This window comes from Protopterus annectens, chromosome 7.part0 (assembly GCF_019279795.1).
Source record: "Protopterus annectens isolate FY-2018-M chromosome 7.part0, PAN1.0, whole genome shotgun sequence".
Taxonomy (NCBI): Eukaryota; Metazoa; Chordata; order Ceratodontiformes; family Protopteridae; genus Protopterus; species Protopterus annectens.
Genome location: NC_056739.1, coordinates 688800497 through 688818950, shown reverse-complemented (window position 1 = coordinate 688818950; position 18454 = coordinate 688800497). Strand labels below are relative to the sequence as shown.

At 41.3% G+C, this 18454-nt stretch overlaps 1 protein-coding gene across 1 annotated transcript in view; it reads right to left on the bottom strand.

Annotated features, from left to right (window-relative positions):
- The window catches only part of LOC122806635 (cholesterol transporter ABCA5-like), a 1155982-nt gene that overhangs the window by 28056 nt on the left and 1109472 nt on the right, over positions 1 to 18454 (bottom strand). Inside the window, exon 26 of the mRNA XM_044077221.1 lies at positions 2186 to 2241. Within this exon, the coding sequence (XP_043933156.1) occupies positions 2186 to 2241 (56 nt within the window). The remainder of the gene's footprint in view (positions 1 to 2185; positions 2242 to 18454) is intronic.

The following is an 18454-nucleotide window of genomic DNA, read 5'->3' as shown; positions in this document are numbered from 1 at the left end:
TATATATATATATATATATATATATATATATGTGTGTGTGTGTGTGTGTGTGTGTGTGTGTGTATGTATGTATAAATATATATATATATATGTTTACAGTGGATATAAAAAGTGTACATACCCCTGTTAAAATGCCAAGTTTTTGTGATATAAAAAAATGAGACCACAATAAATCATTACAAAAGATTTCCCACCTTTAATGTGACCTATAACCTGTACAATTCAATTGAAAAACAAACAAATTTGTTAGTGGAAAAAATATAAAAAAAAAATGTACACTACGCTAGTTGCATAAGTGTGCATACCCTTAAACTAATACTTTGCTGTGTGCACACCCTTAAACTAATACTTTGTTGAAGCACCTTTTGATTTAATTACAGCATTTAGTCTTCTTGGGCACACACCTGCCATCATTTAAAGAGCCTCTGATTAACCCCAAATAAAGTTCAGCTGTCCTAGGATTTTCCTGACATTTACTCAATTGCCTGATACAGCAAAAGCTATGGTTCGCAGAGAGCTTACAAAGCATCAAAGGGATCATGTTGTTGAAAGGTATCAGTCAGGAGAAGGGTACAAAATAATTTCCACAGCATTGGATATACCATGGAACACAGTGAAGACAGTGATCAAAAAGTGGAGAAAATATGGGACAACAGTGACGTTGCAAAGAACTGGACACGTCCCTCCAAGATTGATGAAAAGACAAGATGAAAACTGGTCATGGAGACTGCCAAGTGATCTACAGCAACAGTGAAGGAGCTGCAGGAATTTCTGGCAAGTACTGGTTGTGTACTACATATGACAACAATCTCCCATATTCTCCATTTGTCTGGACTATGGGGTAGGTTTGCAAGATGGAAGCCTTTTCTTACACAGAAAAACATCCAGGCCTAGCTAAAATTAGCAAAACAATACATCAAGTCTCACAAAAGCATGTGGGAAAATGTATTATGGTCTGATGAGACCAAGGTTGAACTTTTTGGTCACAATTCCGAAAGGTACATTTGGCGCTAAAACAACACTTTGCATCACCAAAAAACATCATCTCCATGGTGAAGCATGGTGGTGGCAGCATCATGCTTTGGAGTTGGTTTTCTTCAGCTGGAACTGGGGCTTTAGCCAAGGTGGAAGGAATTATGAACAGTTCCAAATACCAGTCACTTTTGGCCCAAAACCTTCAGGCATCTGCTAGAAAGCTGAAGATGAAGAGGAATTTCACCTTTCAACATGACAATGACTCCAAACATACATCCAAATCAACAAAAGAATGGCTTCACCATAAGAAAATTAAAGTTTTGGAATGGCCCAGCCAGAGCCCAGACCTAAATCCAATAGAAAATCTGTGGGGTGACCTCAACAGGGCTGTGGAAGAGACGCCTTTGCAATCTGACAGATTTGGAATGCTTTTGCAAGGAAGAGTGGGCAAATATTGCCAAGTCAAGATGTGCCATGCTGATAGACTCCTACCCAAGAAGACTGAATGCTGTAATTAAATCAAAAGGTGCATCAACAAAGTATTGGTTTAAGGGTGCGCACACTTATGCAACCAGTGTATTGTATGTTTTTTTTATTTTTTTATATTTTTCCCCTAACAGATTTGCTTGTTTTTCAATTGAATTGTGCAGGTTATAGATCACATTAAAGGTGGAAAAAGTTTTGAAATTATTTATTGTGGTCTCATTTTTATATCGCAAAAACCTGGCATTTTAACAGGGGTGTGTACACTTTTTATATCCACTGTATGTATATATATATATATATATATATACACACACACACACACACACACACACATACATATGTGCATATACACACAGACACAGAAATATATATATATATATATATATATATATATATATATATATATATATATATATATATATATATATACACACACACACACACACACACACACACACACACACACACACACACACACACATATTACTTTTACTTTTCACATTGTTACATTTATTTATTTATTTTAAATTTATTATTTCTACTTTATTTGTTCACTGAAACTCAGTTAAGCACTATTTTACATTGGACCTTTCTATATAAAAACAGCCTCTCCATGATGTATGAGTTTATTAACTTCAAAAATTCAAACAGAGGTAAGTATGTTTTGGGAAGATATTACTTATACAACACAAGGTTTATTGGTTGTCTTATTAATATACTTTACCTGTTCCAAGGTGGCTTGTGAAAAGCTGTATTCCTTGATGTCAAACTGTTGTTTGGCTGAAAAAAAAAAGATGAATAATATGATATCATATATATTTTTTCTTCATAACGGTGATCAACTTTTTCTATTACCTTAAATCAGCTCATGATAACAATGTAGCATTTTCGATTTTCAGCAGACAGATGACTATTTGTTTCCATTCTGTCTGTCCACTGACTAATGAACACATTTTTATATGCCTCTAACCATATATAGACTAGAACAGTATTTAATGCTTTAAAGAGTATTAAATATAGGTAAGAGACATAAATACATGAAGCTTTAGCAAAGATATATAGATAAAACAGTAGATACATTTTACTGCTTATAAATACACTAGTTTGCAAATTAATATATATTTGGAAGAGTAACTTGTGAAAGTTACACTAAGTTACACTAAGAGGAAGAGAAGAGACTCGAACGCTATGTAATTATCAAACCTACCAATATTAGGCCAAATGATAAACATTACTACAAACTTCTACTCAAAGCCCTCAAATTCATTGCCACTCTGAATCACAGACTAGCCACAGATGGTGATATCCACCCCAACTCTGGCCCTTCCCCTCCACTCAATTCTAATTCCACCCTATCCTCCTCTCCACTTCTCAATCTAAACTCTAGACCCTTTAACTCCCTTCTGACCTGTCATCTAAACATCAGAAGTGTAAACAATAAGATTCACAACCTATATGCCCTTTTAGCTACTTGTTCCCCAGACCTACTATGTCTCACAGAAACCTGGCTTAAACCAAGTACGAAAGACACACAGATAATCCCACCAGGGTATGATATACTAAGAGCAGACCGAATAACTCGTAAAGGTGGCGGTGTAGCCATACTCTACAAAAATACATTACAAATCTCCCTTGCCTCTCCACAACCCCTCCTAACAAACAATGCCGAAATTCTACTTGTAAAACTTCAACCAAACAAACATAAAAGCATAAATATAGCATGTATTTACATCCCCCCAGGCAACAATAATAACAAAACCTTACAGGACTTTCTCCACTGGTTAACTCAAACTCACCCCCAGGAATCCATAGTGTTAGGTGACTTCAACATCGATTGGAATTCCTTCTCATCTAGCTCCCCATCTAGCAGCATAAATCTACATGGCTTTTCTCAGCTCATATCCACTCCTACCAGACTAGGTAAACCCCAAAACAAAGACAGCATCCTGGACTGGATCCTTACTGATAAAGATCCTGACCAGTACTCAGCAGGTACTCACCTAGAGGACATGAGTGATCACTTACTCACCTATGTTATCAAATTCAAGAAAATCACCCCCCTTCCTACAACCATAAAAAAAATCAGGAACGATAATAAATTCAACGCCTCCATTTTTCAAACTGAACTTAAAGCCCACAACTGGACAATACTCAAGTCTCTTCCTCTTGAAGAGGCAGTTATCTACTTCAACACCACCTTCCTCAAGATTCTAGATTCCCATGCTCCAATACGGTCCATTAGAACTAAAACCAAAACTGCACCATGGCTCTCTAAGGAAACAAAATCCAAAATCCTATCTAGAAACAAGATGTGGGTCACATGGCGTACCTCTAAAGACCCACACTCCCACCAAACCTTCCGGCAACTTAGAAATGAAACTAAAAGAATGATCTTAAATGATAAATAAAACTTCTTCCTCCACCTCCAACACAAACACCTTAATAATCCACAAAAATTCTGGGCAGGCTTAAACAAGCTCCTGCACCCAGGCCAGGCAACCACCCCCACTCCAACAACTTGCAAACGACAGTGCCCTGTAAACATTTCTAACACATTCAATAGTTTCTTCACAGAATCTATACAATCCCTGGCCACACAATTCAAACAAACAACCAGCCCACTCTACTACCCATGCCAGCAGAATACTACAACTACATCAGATCATCTATTTACCTTCGATCCAGTACCCATATCCTCTATAACATCTCTTCTTACAAAACTAAAACCCACTAAGCTAGCAGCTGACCTTCTCCCAGCTGAGTTTCTGCAAAAAGCAGCTGAGGCCATTTCCTATCCCGTCTCCATAATCATAAACCGTACCTTGTCAGAAGCCTTCATCCCCTCCATATGGAAAATGTCCCACATTATTCCTCTCCATAAAGGTGGTAGCTCACTAGAGCTAACCAACTACAGACCTATAGTATACTCTCACCCCTGGCCAAAATTATGGAAAAGTGTGTCCACAAACAACTGATGGAACACCTCACCAAAAATAAAATTCTAGCCAACTCCCAACATGGCTTCAGGCCAAATCACAGTACCACATCAGCCCTACTATCCTTTTCTAATGCCATCAATAACTTCAGAAACAATAATAAACTATCATCTGCTCTTTTCTTAGACCTCTCCAAGGCCTTTGATATGGTGAACCACATTCAACTCCTCCATACATTAAAAAAACTATCACTCAGCAATTTCACGCTGAAATGGTTCCAATCCTACCTGTCCAATAGGCAACAGGCTGTTCTATGGCAGGACAAATTATCCACTTGGAGTTCCCCAAGGATCTATTCTTGACCCTCTTCTCTTCACCATCTTTGTTAATGACCTGCCCACAATCACCCCCCATGCCACATGCATTCAATATGCAGATGATTCGACTATCATCAGCACTGCCTTCAATCTGGCAGACCTCACTGCTTCAACCCAAGACACCTTCAACCTAATAGAAAAATGGTTCTCAAGTCGTCAACTAGTTCTCAACCCCAACAAAACAAAACTACTTACTTTCTCACCCACTAACAAGACTCTTCCCCCCACCTTCTCTATTACATCCTCCAATGGAATCACTATATCAACAGAAGCTCACAGAAAGCTATTAGGTGTTACCATTGATAACTCCCTTAAATTTGACACCCATTTCAATCTTACCATCAAAACCATCAATAAAAAGCTTGGCTCTCTATAAAGTAAAACACTTTCTCACTCACGCTAAAATTACAATTGCCAGCACACACCTACTATCAACTCTTTTCTATGCCTCCCCCCTTTTTACAAACCTAAACAAGACAACCCTTAACAAACTTGCTACTTGTTACAATCACATAGCTAGATTTGCCACAAATTCCACCTTTAGAACGCACCACTGCACTAACTTGAAGCAACTAGGGTGGTTAGAGTTTTCCAGCCAACTCCATTTCAACCAACTCAAAACGGCTCACCAGATACTGTATCACCCAGAGAAAACACCAGCTCTGAAAAACATCATTCACCCCTATATTAACCTGCAATCTTTACGCTCCTTCAATAAGATCTTAGCTTAAACTACCAAAGCCAATAATTCTGCTGGGGATTCTCTATTCTCAAACTTTGTAGGTAAAATGTGGAACTCCCTACCGACCATGCTCACCTCAGAACCTTCACTCCTACAATTCAAAAAAAAGCTTAAACCCCATCTCAATACTCTCTGGCAATGTCCCTGTTCCAAACCTGATTAACCACTATCATTTACCATTCTCTTACCTCACTATCCTTAACCGCTTTTTAACAAGGCGCCTCGCCTTTGTAACTGACCTACGTTTTTTTTTTATATGCTGCTGTTATTTTTTTCCCAAGATGTGATGTATCTTTATATTGTATTTAGAACTCAACTATCTTCCTTTTTTGCATTAATAATGTTCATATGTCTGTTATGTACCTGGAGCTTTTCTCCCCGGGCCTCCGCTGAAAATGGACATGTATCCAGTCGGACTCTCCCGGTTAACAAATGTAAAATAAATAAATAAATAAATAAATAGATTATAGTTAAATGGCATAGAAATCTCAAAATATTAATTATTACAGAAATTAACCATGAAGACAGTTTGAATTTGCTGCTATCAAAGCAAATAAAATGCTGGGTGTTGTCAGAAGTGAATGAAGTTAAGGATTTCAGAAGCATAATACCCTTTTTCAAGACAACGGATGCTCCAGTTTTGAAACATTGAGTTCAATTCTTGAGGTCATTACAAAGAAATGGAGGTGGAAAATTAGACATTATAGGAAAGAACAATGATGACAGGGGGTGAAGGAAGGTGCTTATATGAAGAAAAAATAGAAAAACATGTAACTTGTATTTAAGTCATAGAAGGGTGAGGGGTGATATGAAGTGATTAGGTGTGGATGCTTGATATTATAAGATAAATCAAGGGAAATGTGCTGAAAAGGATAGGCATATGTGGTATAAAAGGCTATGACTAGACAAACTTAGAAAATACTGTATTGATATTATGTCCACAAATAAAATACCCTAGGGAAGCCAAGAACAAACGGATGACCAGGTAGGCTGCCTTAATAAAGGTACAGTGGGATGTCGGTGAAGAAGCTGGGCTACCGGTAAAGCCTTGAGAAGGGCTGTGTGTACCCTAGCGCTTGTGGTTGAAGGCTGAGTAAAGCCTTTCGAAAGGCTTCGTATACAGATCGTAGTTCCAGCTGGTCAGGTCGCCTGGTGAGAGGAACCGCTAGTGTGGCAGCTAGAAATCAAAGATGAAACACAGAAAAAACAAGCAAAACAACGTAAATGTGGCTCGGCTAAGGAGCTCTGCTCGCCATGGTGGCAAAAAATCAACGTAGTTGAAGTTCAGATTCTAGAAGGTCGTACTTTATTGAAGTAAAAAGTACCAAAAGTACAATCACCATCGAAGCGTAGTTCCTTAATGGAAAGAGTGATCCAGAGGATTTCCTTTTATAAGAGTACCTGGGGGTGTGTCAGTGGGAGCCAATCAAGTGTGGGTGAAAAAACCTTTATTGTGATTGGGCACGACAACTTGACATCACACCTTACAATCTGATAGGTTAGATACCCTGAGCCAGCTCATACGTGGTTAGTAGAATCACTCTACACCTACAATAGTGAAGTTCGGAGATTAACTAAAATTAGCTAAAAAAATGTAGTTAACTAAAAATAGTCTTGCTGGAAAAAAAATCAACCCTTGCTGGTAAAATACATTGTTAGGCTACACTTTTCAAAATCTTCGTCAGGATGGTAGACGACCTAAAAGCATAATAAGCAAAGCCGAGCTTACTAGAGAAATAGCAACAACATGTATGTAAAATAACATGTATGTAAAATAAGAAACAGGCTAGAAAAATAAAAAAAATAAGAACCAGGCTAGCTATCCAAAAAATAAGATACAGAAACTAAAAAGAGAAACAAAATAGTGAAAAATTCTTAAATAATGGATATCAGTAGAAACTAATGTATTAAGATATGGAACTGAATGAGGGCTGTTAATTAAAAAAAAAAAAAAAAACAATCTTAAAAAGTCACTGATATGTAACCTGAAAATCTAGAAAGACACGAAAAAAAGTAATACTGAACCATTGCAGAAAACATAAAAGACATGAAAGACAAAAACATATATATAGATGAACCATCGACCAAAAACAAGTGAGTCCAAATTTGCCAGGGGAAGTATCAGACCATGGGCTGGAGGTAGACTGGTGAGATCAAAACTGGCTGTCGCATGAAAGGTAACATTTCGTCAGTAAATCTGTTAGAGGTCCAGGTACAGAGGTTGTGGTATATGGTGTTGTATCTTTCTGAGATACAAGACTGGGGTCAAAGATTCCACATAGTTAAGGCCTGGTCTTTTCCTTGCCTGCAAACATATTTGCCACTTGAGTTCCCTCTTCTCAAGCAGCGAGTTGTGGTCCTCGCCTAGCGGGGATTTAGGGATGTGTTCAAGAACATGAAATTTGAACGTATTGTGTCCTAGGTTCCAGAGAGCATGCACTGCCAGCTGTTTTTTCACTTTCAAGTATTTTAAGTCATGCAGGTGTTTTGCTATCCTCGTTTTAAGGGAGTTGACTGTCTTGCCCACATAGAAAGCATTGCATTTGGTGTACGCTGCCCTGTAAACCACTCCTGTGACATTGCAGTCACCTCTGACATTAGGAGTGTAGTGTCTCCTGCCACTGGGGCAGTAAAAGCCTGCGGCACCGCTCATGTGTCTACAGTAGTGGCAGGGAGGCTCACTGCAGGCAAAGGTACCAGGGTTGTCAAGTTTAACTTGGCAGGGGTGTTCCAGAAAGTCCCTAATGCTTCTCCCTTTTCTAGCTGTGAAGGAGGGTTTCTCTGGAAAAATGTGGCCAAAAGACCTGTTATTTGTGATGATGGACCAATTGTCCATTATGACCTGGATGATGTCTTTGTAGTCCATAGAACAGTCCAGGATGCAGTTGAACTGGAATCTAGTTTCTGGGGTGGTCTGGATCCTGGTGTCTGTTAGAGCCCTAGAGGTGCCAAGTTGGCGCTGGCTGATGATGGGGTCGAGGATCCTGTTGATTAGCCCTTCTGAGTAGCCTCGGGCTAAAAAGTCTATTTGTAGCTTTCGAATGTTGGTCAAGAAATCTGTCAGGTCCTGGGAGACTCATGCTATATGGATCCCTTGCAATTTAATCATGCTCACCTTCTGTTTGAAGGGGTGCATACTGGTGGCATGCAGAAAAAAGTTTACCCTAGTGGGTTTTTGATAGAGGTTGTGTGTCAATGTGGTGGAGCCTTGTTTCTTCCTCAGGTAAAGATCCAGAAATTCGATCTCCTCTGTACTTTGTTTGCTGGTAAACGCAGGAATGCAGTGGTGTTGTTGATATAAATGAGGAATTCCTCCAGTTCAACCTGGTTACCCTAACAAACCAGGAAAATGTTGTCAGTAAACCTGTAGTAGCACGCTATGTTGTTAAAAAAGGTGGAACCGTATATGTGGTCCTGCTCCCACTTCCTTAGTGCCGTGTTTGCCATACTCGGGGCAATAGCCGCTCCCATAGTGATCCCAGTGCTCTGGCGATAGTAGTGCCCATTGAAGTGGAAAAAATTGTTCTTGAGGAGCAGGGAGAGGAGCCTACCCAGGTGGTCCACTTCCCCTGGTATGGCCGTGTGGTCCTTAATGTAGGCTTCAGCCATGGCTGCAATGCAGAAGTCATGTGGGAGTACCGTATAAAGGGACTCCACATCGATGGTGGCTAGGATCCAGTCTCTGTCTATGGCTATGTCCTTGATCTTGTTGAGGAAGTCCATAGAGTCTAAAATAAAGGACCTGTTGATTTCTGCGAGAGGTTTTAGGTGGAAGTCCAGGTAGAGAGCTATGGTTTCCATGACGGAACCTCCGCTCGCTACTACAGGTCTATATGGAGGGTCTGCCAGGTTTTTGTGTGGCTTTGGTATCCCAAAGAACTGGGGAATCCTCGGGTGGTGGATGGAGAAGAATTCTGTGAGCCCTTCATCAATTAGGTCCATATCCTCTAGCCTCGAGATTTCTGTTCTGATGTCCTCGTATGCTGTCAGCACTTGGTTGTGATCTACGCTGTCATAATACAGGTGGTCGTTGAGCATACTGTGGAGCTTGTCATTGTAGGAGGTGGTGTCTGTCACTAGTATCCCCCCACCCTTGTCAGCCTTCATGACCCTTCTCGAAGGGTCTGAGCTGAGTTGTCTGAGGGCTGCAAATTCTTCCTTGTTGGTGTTAAAAATCCTTTTCTTCCTCCGTTTGCATAAGAGAGACCTGATCTCAAGTTCACACTTGTCCTGAAAAGCTTGTATGACCGGGTTGGGAGGGGGCAGAAGTTGCTTGTTTTTTTTAATTTAATAGTCGGAACAGTCTGGTGGTCCTGAGGCTGGTCTTTTTTACTGTGTTAGTAGAAATATAGCTTTAGCTGAAGTTTCCTCGTGAAGAGTCGTAGGTCTCATTTTTGGGAGACTGGACCGACCCTGAGGGACGAAAGTGAGGCCTTTTTGCAGAACCTGTAGCTCTAATTGGGAGAGCGGTGTTCTGGAGTGGTTCCATAGCGTGGAGGTTTTGAGACCTGGCCTCTGTGTCTTCTCTATGAAACTCCTGTCTCCATGTAAGTAGATGAAATAAAGAATAAGTTCAGACAGCAAAACAATAATAATACATCATGGGGTTTTTTTTTTTGGTTATGGAGTAAATCAAAGGGACAATGAAGAGTGCATTTGTAGAAAGAAGTAGCTATGACTTTGGTTGGACTGAACATGCAATGTGCCTTTTACACGTGTGTGTGTGTGTGTGTGTGTGTGTGTGTGTGTGTGTGTGTGTGTGTGTGTGTGTGTATCTATATCTATATCTATATATATATATATATATATATATATATATATATATATATATATATATATATATATATATATATATATATAATGTGTAAATATTAAACTAGTAATACACATGAGTAGGCCAGCCAGCTTAAAACTGGTTGTGACCAAACTAAACAATTACACAATTACAAAAATTATCACAGGAGGTCACCAGGCAATGGAAACTGAGGGAGAAATTTCTGTGGTGGCCTTAGCAGGTTTGATCAGGGAGCATTTGAGGAAGATATTGGGCCATATTCCAAAATATGTGCACTCAGTGTAAGTCTGCCTTGATTGCAAAAGACTTGCTCTCAGTATAAGTGACTTACTTCTGTGTAAAGCGTATCTATAAAAAGGTTTACATCAGGGGCCAGATTCCAAAAGACGTGCTCTCAGCATAAGTGGTCACTTACTGAGAGCAAGTGTTTTGGAATCAGGTTGATGTACGTTTTCAAAGGAACAGGCTCAAAGCTTGACATCCCAAGGGTATAGAAATAATTTTTAGATAACTACTAGATAACAACAGAGAGTGCTATGGATTTGAAATATCTGGGGGTAGTAAGATTTATATAGGCAAGCTTGTTGAGGTTTAAAATTCTATTAGAGATTTTTTTTTCTGCATGGGTCTTAATTACTCAGAGCTTTGTATATAACATGCATAGTTAAATGGCTCCTGTAAGTTGACTCAGTTTTTGAAAATGATGTGTTTTCCTAATAATCTTAAAGCTGTTGTTTATTGTATTAAAATCCTAATAAAATTCAGTTTAAAAATTCATTGGAGGTCAGGAATACCTACAACCAGGCAAAAGCTAGGATACGACTAGATCACAGGGCTTTGAATTTCAATCACTTCAAAACATGTCTAAATTAAGCTTTAAGTCTAACTCTGAAAATAATACTGAGTCAATTACTTCTCATTGTTTTTAAAGACAAGGTTGCTTTCTTTTGTTCTTAGGTTCATAGTTTCATAGGTCAGTACTAGTCAAACAACCACTATGGCCTTTATAAGCCTAGCCATGCAATCCAACTCAATTGTGTCCCTGCGTATCAAGGGTGTTTATAAGGAGGGGATATGTTAGCTAGGAAGTTCCTAGAGGATGTGCATTTGTGAGGGGAGTAGTATAATTAATTTCCTAGAGAACATTATAAATGTTCTAATATATATGTTTGGTTAGCCTGCAGTGATATCTTTTAATGTATTTATGAGAATGTATAGCAAATAAACCTAGTCTTCTTTCAACAGAAAATGAACAACTTAATTTTTTGTTTGTTTTTTTTTCCTAGTATACCTCTTCACATCTGTGATTTGACTAGGGTAATTCAGATTTATGTAACCCCATTATCTCAGGTTTTGGCTAACTTTTAGTTGTTTCATTAATTCTTTTTCTTGTTGAGTCTGAAAGGCTTCTTACTATTTCCTGTTTCAAGTACTTGCAGAAGCATGCCATGGTTCCCTAAAATATATGGCACATACAGGGCAGTAGAACTCTATCATCTTTTTAACTGTGTCAGAGAAGCCTTATAGATGAGGCTATAGATACTGTTTTTCTCCCCATATATCATACTGAAGTAGTAATGGGAGCAGGGGAGTGAATAGTAATAGTTTCCATTTTCCTTACGCAGGACCTTCTTGTTATGACTAACAGTAGCCATCAATAGGCTGTGAAATATCTCTTCATTCCATCGATGCCAATGCTTTGAAGTGCATATGCAACAGGTTATGTACAGTGCATATCAGCTGATTTGTAAGGAAGTCCTCGTTTAGCAGGTAAATGGTGAAGTCTCTTCTTTGGCTATCATCATTCAGCAAAATGTCATCTTATTCATCCACTCAGAGGTTTCATTACCATGCACTAAGCAATCACAAGACAGGAAATGGCATGAATAAGCAACAGACAAGCATACTGCTTAACCTTAACCTTAACCTTCACCAAATCACCACAGCCCACAAATTATTGTTCCAACCTACTAACTGCCCTGCGCTATCCAATATTCTGCAACCTTATAACCCCCTCAGACCCCTTAGATCTACCCACCAAACCTTGATCACCATCCATAAACCCAAGTGCCCTGCTGGGCAGCTTCTGCTATCTTATTCCCTAGCTAAAAAGTGGAATGCTCTGCCCTCCACACTGAGGACCTGTGACAACCTTAATAACTTCAAAACTCAACTTCATTCTTACCTCTGTCTAAACAGGAAATGCAACTGTACTCTTCCACCCATTCCTCTCAAGCTCTCCCCTCCCTTTACCCCAGGCTAACCTTCTTACCTCCCTAACCTCACTTTAAATTAATGATTATATATGTAAACAAACTGCAAAAGCTAGCCACGATTCTATATGCCTGTTTTTACTCCTGAACTAAACTGTTTATTTTTTTTTTCTCACTCCTTTGAATGCTACCTGTTGCTTGCAACCCTAACTTCCTTTGTAATTAATCATGTAATTAAACTTTGTATTGTGGATCTTTTCTCCCCGAGCCTCCACTGAAAGTATTCATGTAATTAAACTTTGTATTGTGTAGCTTTTTCTCCCCGAGCTTCCACTGAAAGTAGGCTCCCTAAGCCCAGTGGAACTAAACTGTAAATATTGTTTTTCTCTTTTTCTCTTTAGAATGTTACCTGTTGTTTGTAATCCTAACTTTATTTGTAATTAATCATGTAATTAAACTTTGTATTGTGGAGCTTTTCTCCCCGGGCCTCCACTGAAAACGGGCTCCCCAAGCCCAGTGGACCACCCCTGTCATCAAACTGGAATAAATAAATAAATAATAATACAGGACAACTTTCAGAAAAATCCATTCAAAGTTAGAGGATGAAGAGGTCATTCTGTCACAGCAGAATTGTGGGAAAGTAATCATCCCCTGCAGATGGATCAGTCACTCAGAGATCATATCTTATGCCAAGCACATGTATGCCAAATATGACTTCACACACCTTCAGCAGCAGATAGCTGTTAGGAAGAATCCCAACCAGTAAAATTAAATCACTTGAGAGTCTGGAAGAAGACCTAAGTGTGGGCTTAGAAAGACATATCCAAATGTACTGAATAACCAAAGGAAGCCCAACTCCTGGATCCATGATGCAAGCAATGATGCCTGATGAAAGTCTGAACTAGTGACTGAACTGTCATACTATCTAGCAAATGATTAAGCAGCAGTGGCAAAAATATCCACAACAGAAACACCTTTAAAGCAGGAATTAGAAGTGACCATTTGCCTTTGACAACAGCATTTTCTGGGTTGTTATGTGCCATCCAAGAGCAAGACACATACAGTTACATTCCACACAGGAAACATTTCCACAGAGACTGCATCTCTCTGTCTCCACACACTAAAACAAATGAACAGCTATATTATCTTCATAAAATTATGAATCTGCTTTAGGAACAACTTCAGGTTGGAGTTCACATTTAATGTTTTAAGGGCCATTTGATCATCTAGATTCTACCTGTACAATGAAAATCAAAACAGAAAAGAAGAAACTGGTTTAAGACCACATCCAGTACATCCTTTGGAAGGAAATGGGGTGGGTCCTAAAAGCCCACCTGATCTCTGTGAAACACCAAACAAAGTTCCCTAGAGATAAGAGTCAGATCAGCAGTCATATGAGTAGAAGTACTGACTGCCAAGAATAATGTCTTCCAAGGGATACATTTCAGAAATACTGAACCATCTTATTTAAACTGAGGACAGACAAGCTTGGGTACCATGAATTTCAAAAAACAATGAGAAAGGGGTTCTTTAAATGGGGAAAAAATTATGCAGATGTCCTGTAAGGGGCAGTATAACGAGTCAGTGGTGGCCTACAGCTGTGCTTACATAAGGTCATGATGTGCAGAGATGCACTTTCACTATGAAGTAAATTCAACACAAGTCATAGAGGTATCTAAGATAAGTCATGCTCACTCGTAAGGTCAGTGATCAGGACGGCATAGAATACCTTTGATGTCATAGAGGTATCTGAGATAAGTCATGCTCACTCATAAGGTCAGTGATCAGGATGGCATAGAATACCCTTGATGTCATAGAGGTATCGGAGATAAGTCGTGCTCACTTGTAATGTCAGTGATCAGGATGGCATAGAATACCCTTGATGTCATAGAGGTATCTGTGATAAGTTGTGCTCACTTGTAATGTCAGTGATCAGGACAGTGTAGAATACCTCTTCATGTCATAGAGGTATCTGAGATAAGTCGTGCTCGCTCATAAGGTCAGTGATCAGGACGGCATAGAAGACCTCTTCATGTTATAGAGGTATTTTAGCTAAGTCATGATTACTTGTGAGTTCAGTGATCACAGGATATATCTCTCCATCCCGATAAAGAAGCCTTTCCATTTAGCAGTGCAAACGTGATGCGTGACAAGCTCCTATAGTACAAGTGCATGTGAAAGCATACACATTGTTAAGAAGAACCAGTAACAGGCAGTACACCTATCCATGCATACCACAAAGTTTCAGACTGATTCACAATAGAGTCATATGAAAAATCAGTCCAGAAATAGAATTTCCCTTAAAGTCAGATACTTGAAACTAATAATTCAGTTATACAAATGCATGTGACATGCACACTAATTAAAAAAAACTCCATATTGTATACATTGCATATATCTTTTAATTTACACACACCCCGGGATTCATGAAGCTTGGCGCAAGGCCGGTGTAAGGCTTGCGCCGGAAGTGCAGTGTATAATCGGCGTAGCAGCGCCACATGCATAGTAATGAGTGCGTGCCGCAACCACAGACACGTGCAGAGGGCACGTGCGCGAGCCCAAGTAGGATGCGCCCATAGGCGTGGCCAAGCCGGCAGGCGATGAGCAACCTAAAGTGCTGACTGTCACAGGCTGCCTGCAATAGTAACCGCACCAGCCAGGGTCCGTGGATAATGAAACGTACGCAGAGTATGCAACATAGTACCCGTTCACACAAAACGGAGAACCAAACATTAACCCACGAAGTCCAAATTGTACCCGTCCAAGGAACAAAGGATACGCGTAATACCGTGTCCGTCACGCAATGCACTGTCAGTGGGCATACCCAGTGAAGGTGTACCGCAGCATGTCAGCGCGCCGCACCTACACACAAGTAGCCACATGGGCATGGTCACCAGCAGTAGTGAGAGTACACAGCCGGGCAGCCGTGTCGATATAACAACCAGAAGGAAACCAGATACCCTAAACACAGACAAACATGTGCATAGCAACATGTACTACATCCAGAAACGTGCCTGTCGCATACACATAGGACGGCGTATGCCTAAGCGTAATATCCAGAAGCAGAACCCATGCATGCAAATGTAATACACAACAGCCCCGTCATAGCACGTAACCCGCACCCATGTACGACCGTGCACCCAACCCAGCTAGCAGCCTTGCGCAGCTGCACACCTACACACAATGGGTATACCTGAAATGTAGTAAGAAGTATTGTCCTAGGCAGTGCCACGCGGGCAAATATGTACCCCACATGTCAACATCCCACCTCAGGTACTGATATCCAAATGGCTGCATGTGAATGTGTCGGCAGAATGTGTACATCCCGCATGTGGTATGGACCTGTCGAAACCCCATAGGCGTTCACACGCCATGGTGCCCATAACTGTACACATCTGGACAAGGCAGTATGTTCAGCCACCGTACTGATGATTAGCTATGCAGACATGTCAAACACAACACATATGGCGGAACATCTGCCCACCAAGCAGGACGCCCCAACAGGGTGCCACATGCACAGAAGGTGAAGGTGGGACATCACACGTTGAGAATAGCGTTGCCGGATGGCCAAACACCCACGGCCAACACAAAGGATGGAATAACATGTATATGCCTGGATGAATGGGTATGTCATAGCATGGGAATAGGCCAAGCTATCCAACATAATAGCCATGCGTACCAGATACAAACTGCCAGTAACATGCAGTAGTAATGCAGGAAGGCATACACGACTGTGGGAATAGCACAGGACATATGGCACGTGCCAAGTATTGACGCATGACACAAATGTCCAGGATGGGGCTCCCTGCAAAGAGGAACATGTGCCAACCCCACCCCCCACAGATGTACCGGCAGTGGAAACACATCCCAAACACACACCAACACTACCGTCCATCCCACGATAGCAACGGAGGCTGGTCAAAGACCACCATGACGCGTGCACAAACAGGGACACGTGTAACCATTGCCCTAACAACCCCCCACAGGCCAACAAATAATAGTATGGACATATGCATGTAATGCTGTGAAGGATGTGTGGTAGTCCTCAGTATCACAGAGGTAGGTACACAGATACACTGTAATCAACCGTGACGTATGTGCACTGTACACAGCATACCTGCAGGTAATACATAGTTCAATCATGTGCCACAGAAATATACACATACGAATGAGGACAGGGGATAGACAAGTGTGAATGGGACAAACTATGAACATAGGTTCATAGGTCCATAGGTACATAGTAGGCTATCTGCCCAAGGGCAGCTATAACCCTAGCCCATACTTATGTTGCCTTTGCCACCCCTCCAGTCCGAAGAAAGCAATGCCTATTATATTGCTGTACCTCTGTCAAGCAGTGACAATGAAGTAATCCCTGGGGTATATCTGCAATCTCCCATCCATTGGTCAAGATCCCCCTCGAACAAGGCCAGCGAGGTGCTCTGCCTCACATGTACTGGGATGTTGTTCCACAGCATAGTGAGTGTCTGGGTGATGAATCTGTCCCTCCAACACATTCTATTAATGACCGTGTCAAGGTTCATGTCACCTGCCCCTGTGGTTCTGAGGGATGTAGATCCATTAGATGAAGCATAGTCATCAAATATGGGTCGACATGGCCTTGTATGTCAGGCACAGGTCACCACTGAGCAAGTGGTATGTGACTGAATGGAGCAGGAGTCCTTTCATTCGGGCAGCATAACACAAATTCCTGAGACCCTGCATCCGTTTGATGATGAACCTATGGGGCCTTCCCAGCTGCTGCAGGTGTCGGGTCAGATATCTTCCGAATGGGGCAATGTACTCAATCATAGGTCTAATGAGTGATGAGTACAAGGAGACGATGACCTCCCCTGATCTAGATGTGAATGCCTGCACGATCAGGTGGGCAATGTAGAAGGTCTACCTAACTACGTTAGCAACGTGTGTGTCGAACGAACAGTGACTGACAACCTGGGTCCCCAGATCCCTGGTAACTCCCTCTGTGCTCAGTGGATTGCCACCTATATGGCAGCTAGGGGTAACCTTGTTCTTCCCGAAGGGTATGACTATGCATTTCCCATCATTTAGCTGTAGGCCATGTCCCTGGCACCAGATATCCATATCTGTGAGGCCCTTCTGAAGGATATCTGTGTCAGATGTCCATCCCACTATGGCACCCAGTTCGCAGTCATCTGCAAACATTGTCAGCCATAACCTCCCTGTGTTTGCTTGTACTTTGGAAATGTAGATGCAGAAAAAGAGTGGACCCAGGACTGAGCCCCGTGGGACACCGCCTGTGACCAGCTGTGAGTCTGACATGGTGCCAGCAACTATGACCGTGTGGGTTCTGTCACCTAGCCAGTTTGCAACCCATCCTGCGATGTACGGGTTCACATCCAAGCCGATGGGTTTATCAATGATACCTGAGGGGGGTATTGTGTTGAAGGCCTTTGCCAGGTCGAGGTAGGCTGTATGGACTGCCTGACCCTCATCAATGGCCTCGGTGACTGTTCCTAAAAAGTCAACCAAGTTTTAAACGCATGATCTGCCTTTGACCAAGCTAAACTGGGTTGGATGCAAAGTTTGCAAGTCCCCTATGTCTTCATCTATGAGTTCCATTATGATCCTTCCCCATGGCTTTGCAGATAAGGCTTGTCAAGCTAATGGGACAGTAATTACCAGGGTCAGTGGAGGCACTGCCCCTGTGAAGTGGGACTACAGTCGCCGTGCGCCACAACTTGGGTACGTTACCTGAGGTGAGGCTAAGATTAAACAGCTGTCCTACCTGTGGGTCTAATTCCTCAATGAGTTTGTGGAGTACACAGCCGGGACACCATCTGGTCCCATGGATGCTGTGTTCACTGCCTTGGAGAGAGCATGTCCCACCTGTGCATTACAGAAGTTTCGGGGGCCACAATCCTCTGGTACAGACATCTCTCCATGTGGAGGGG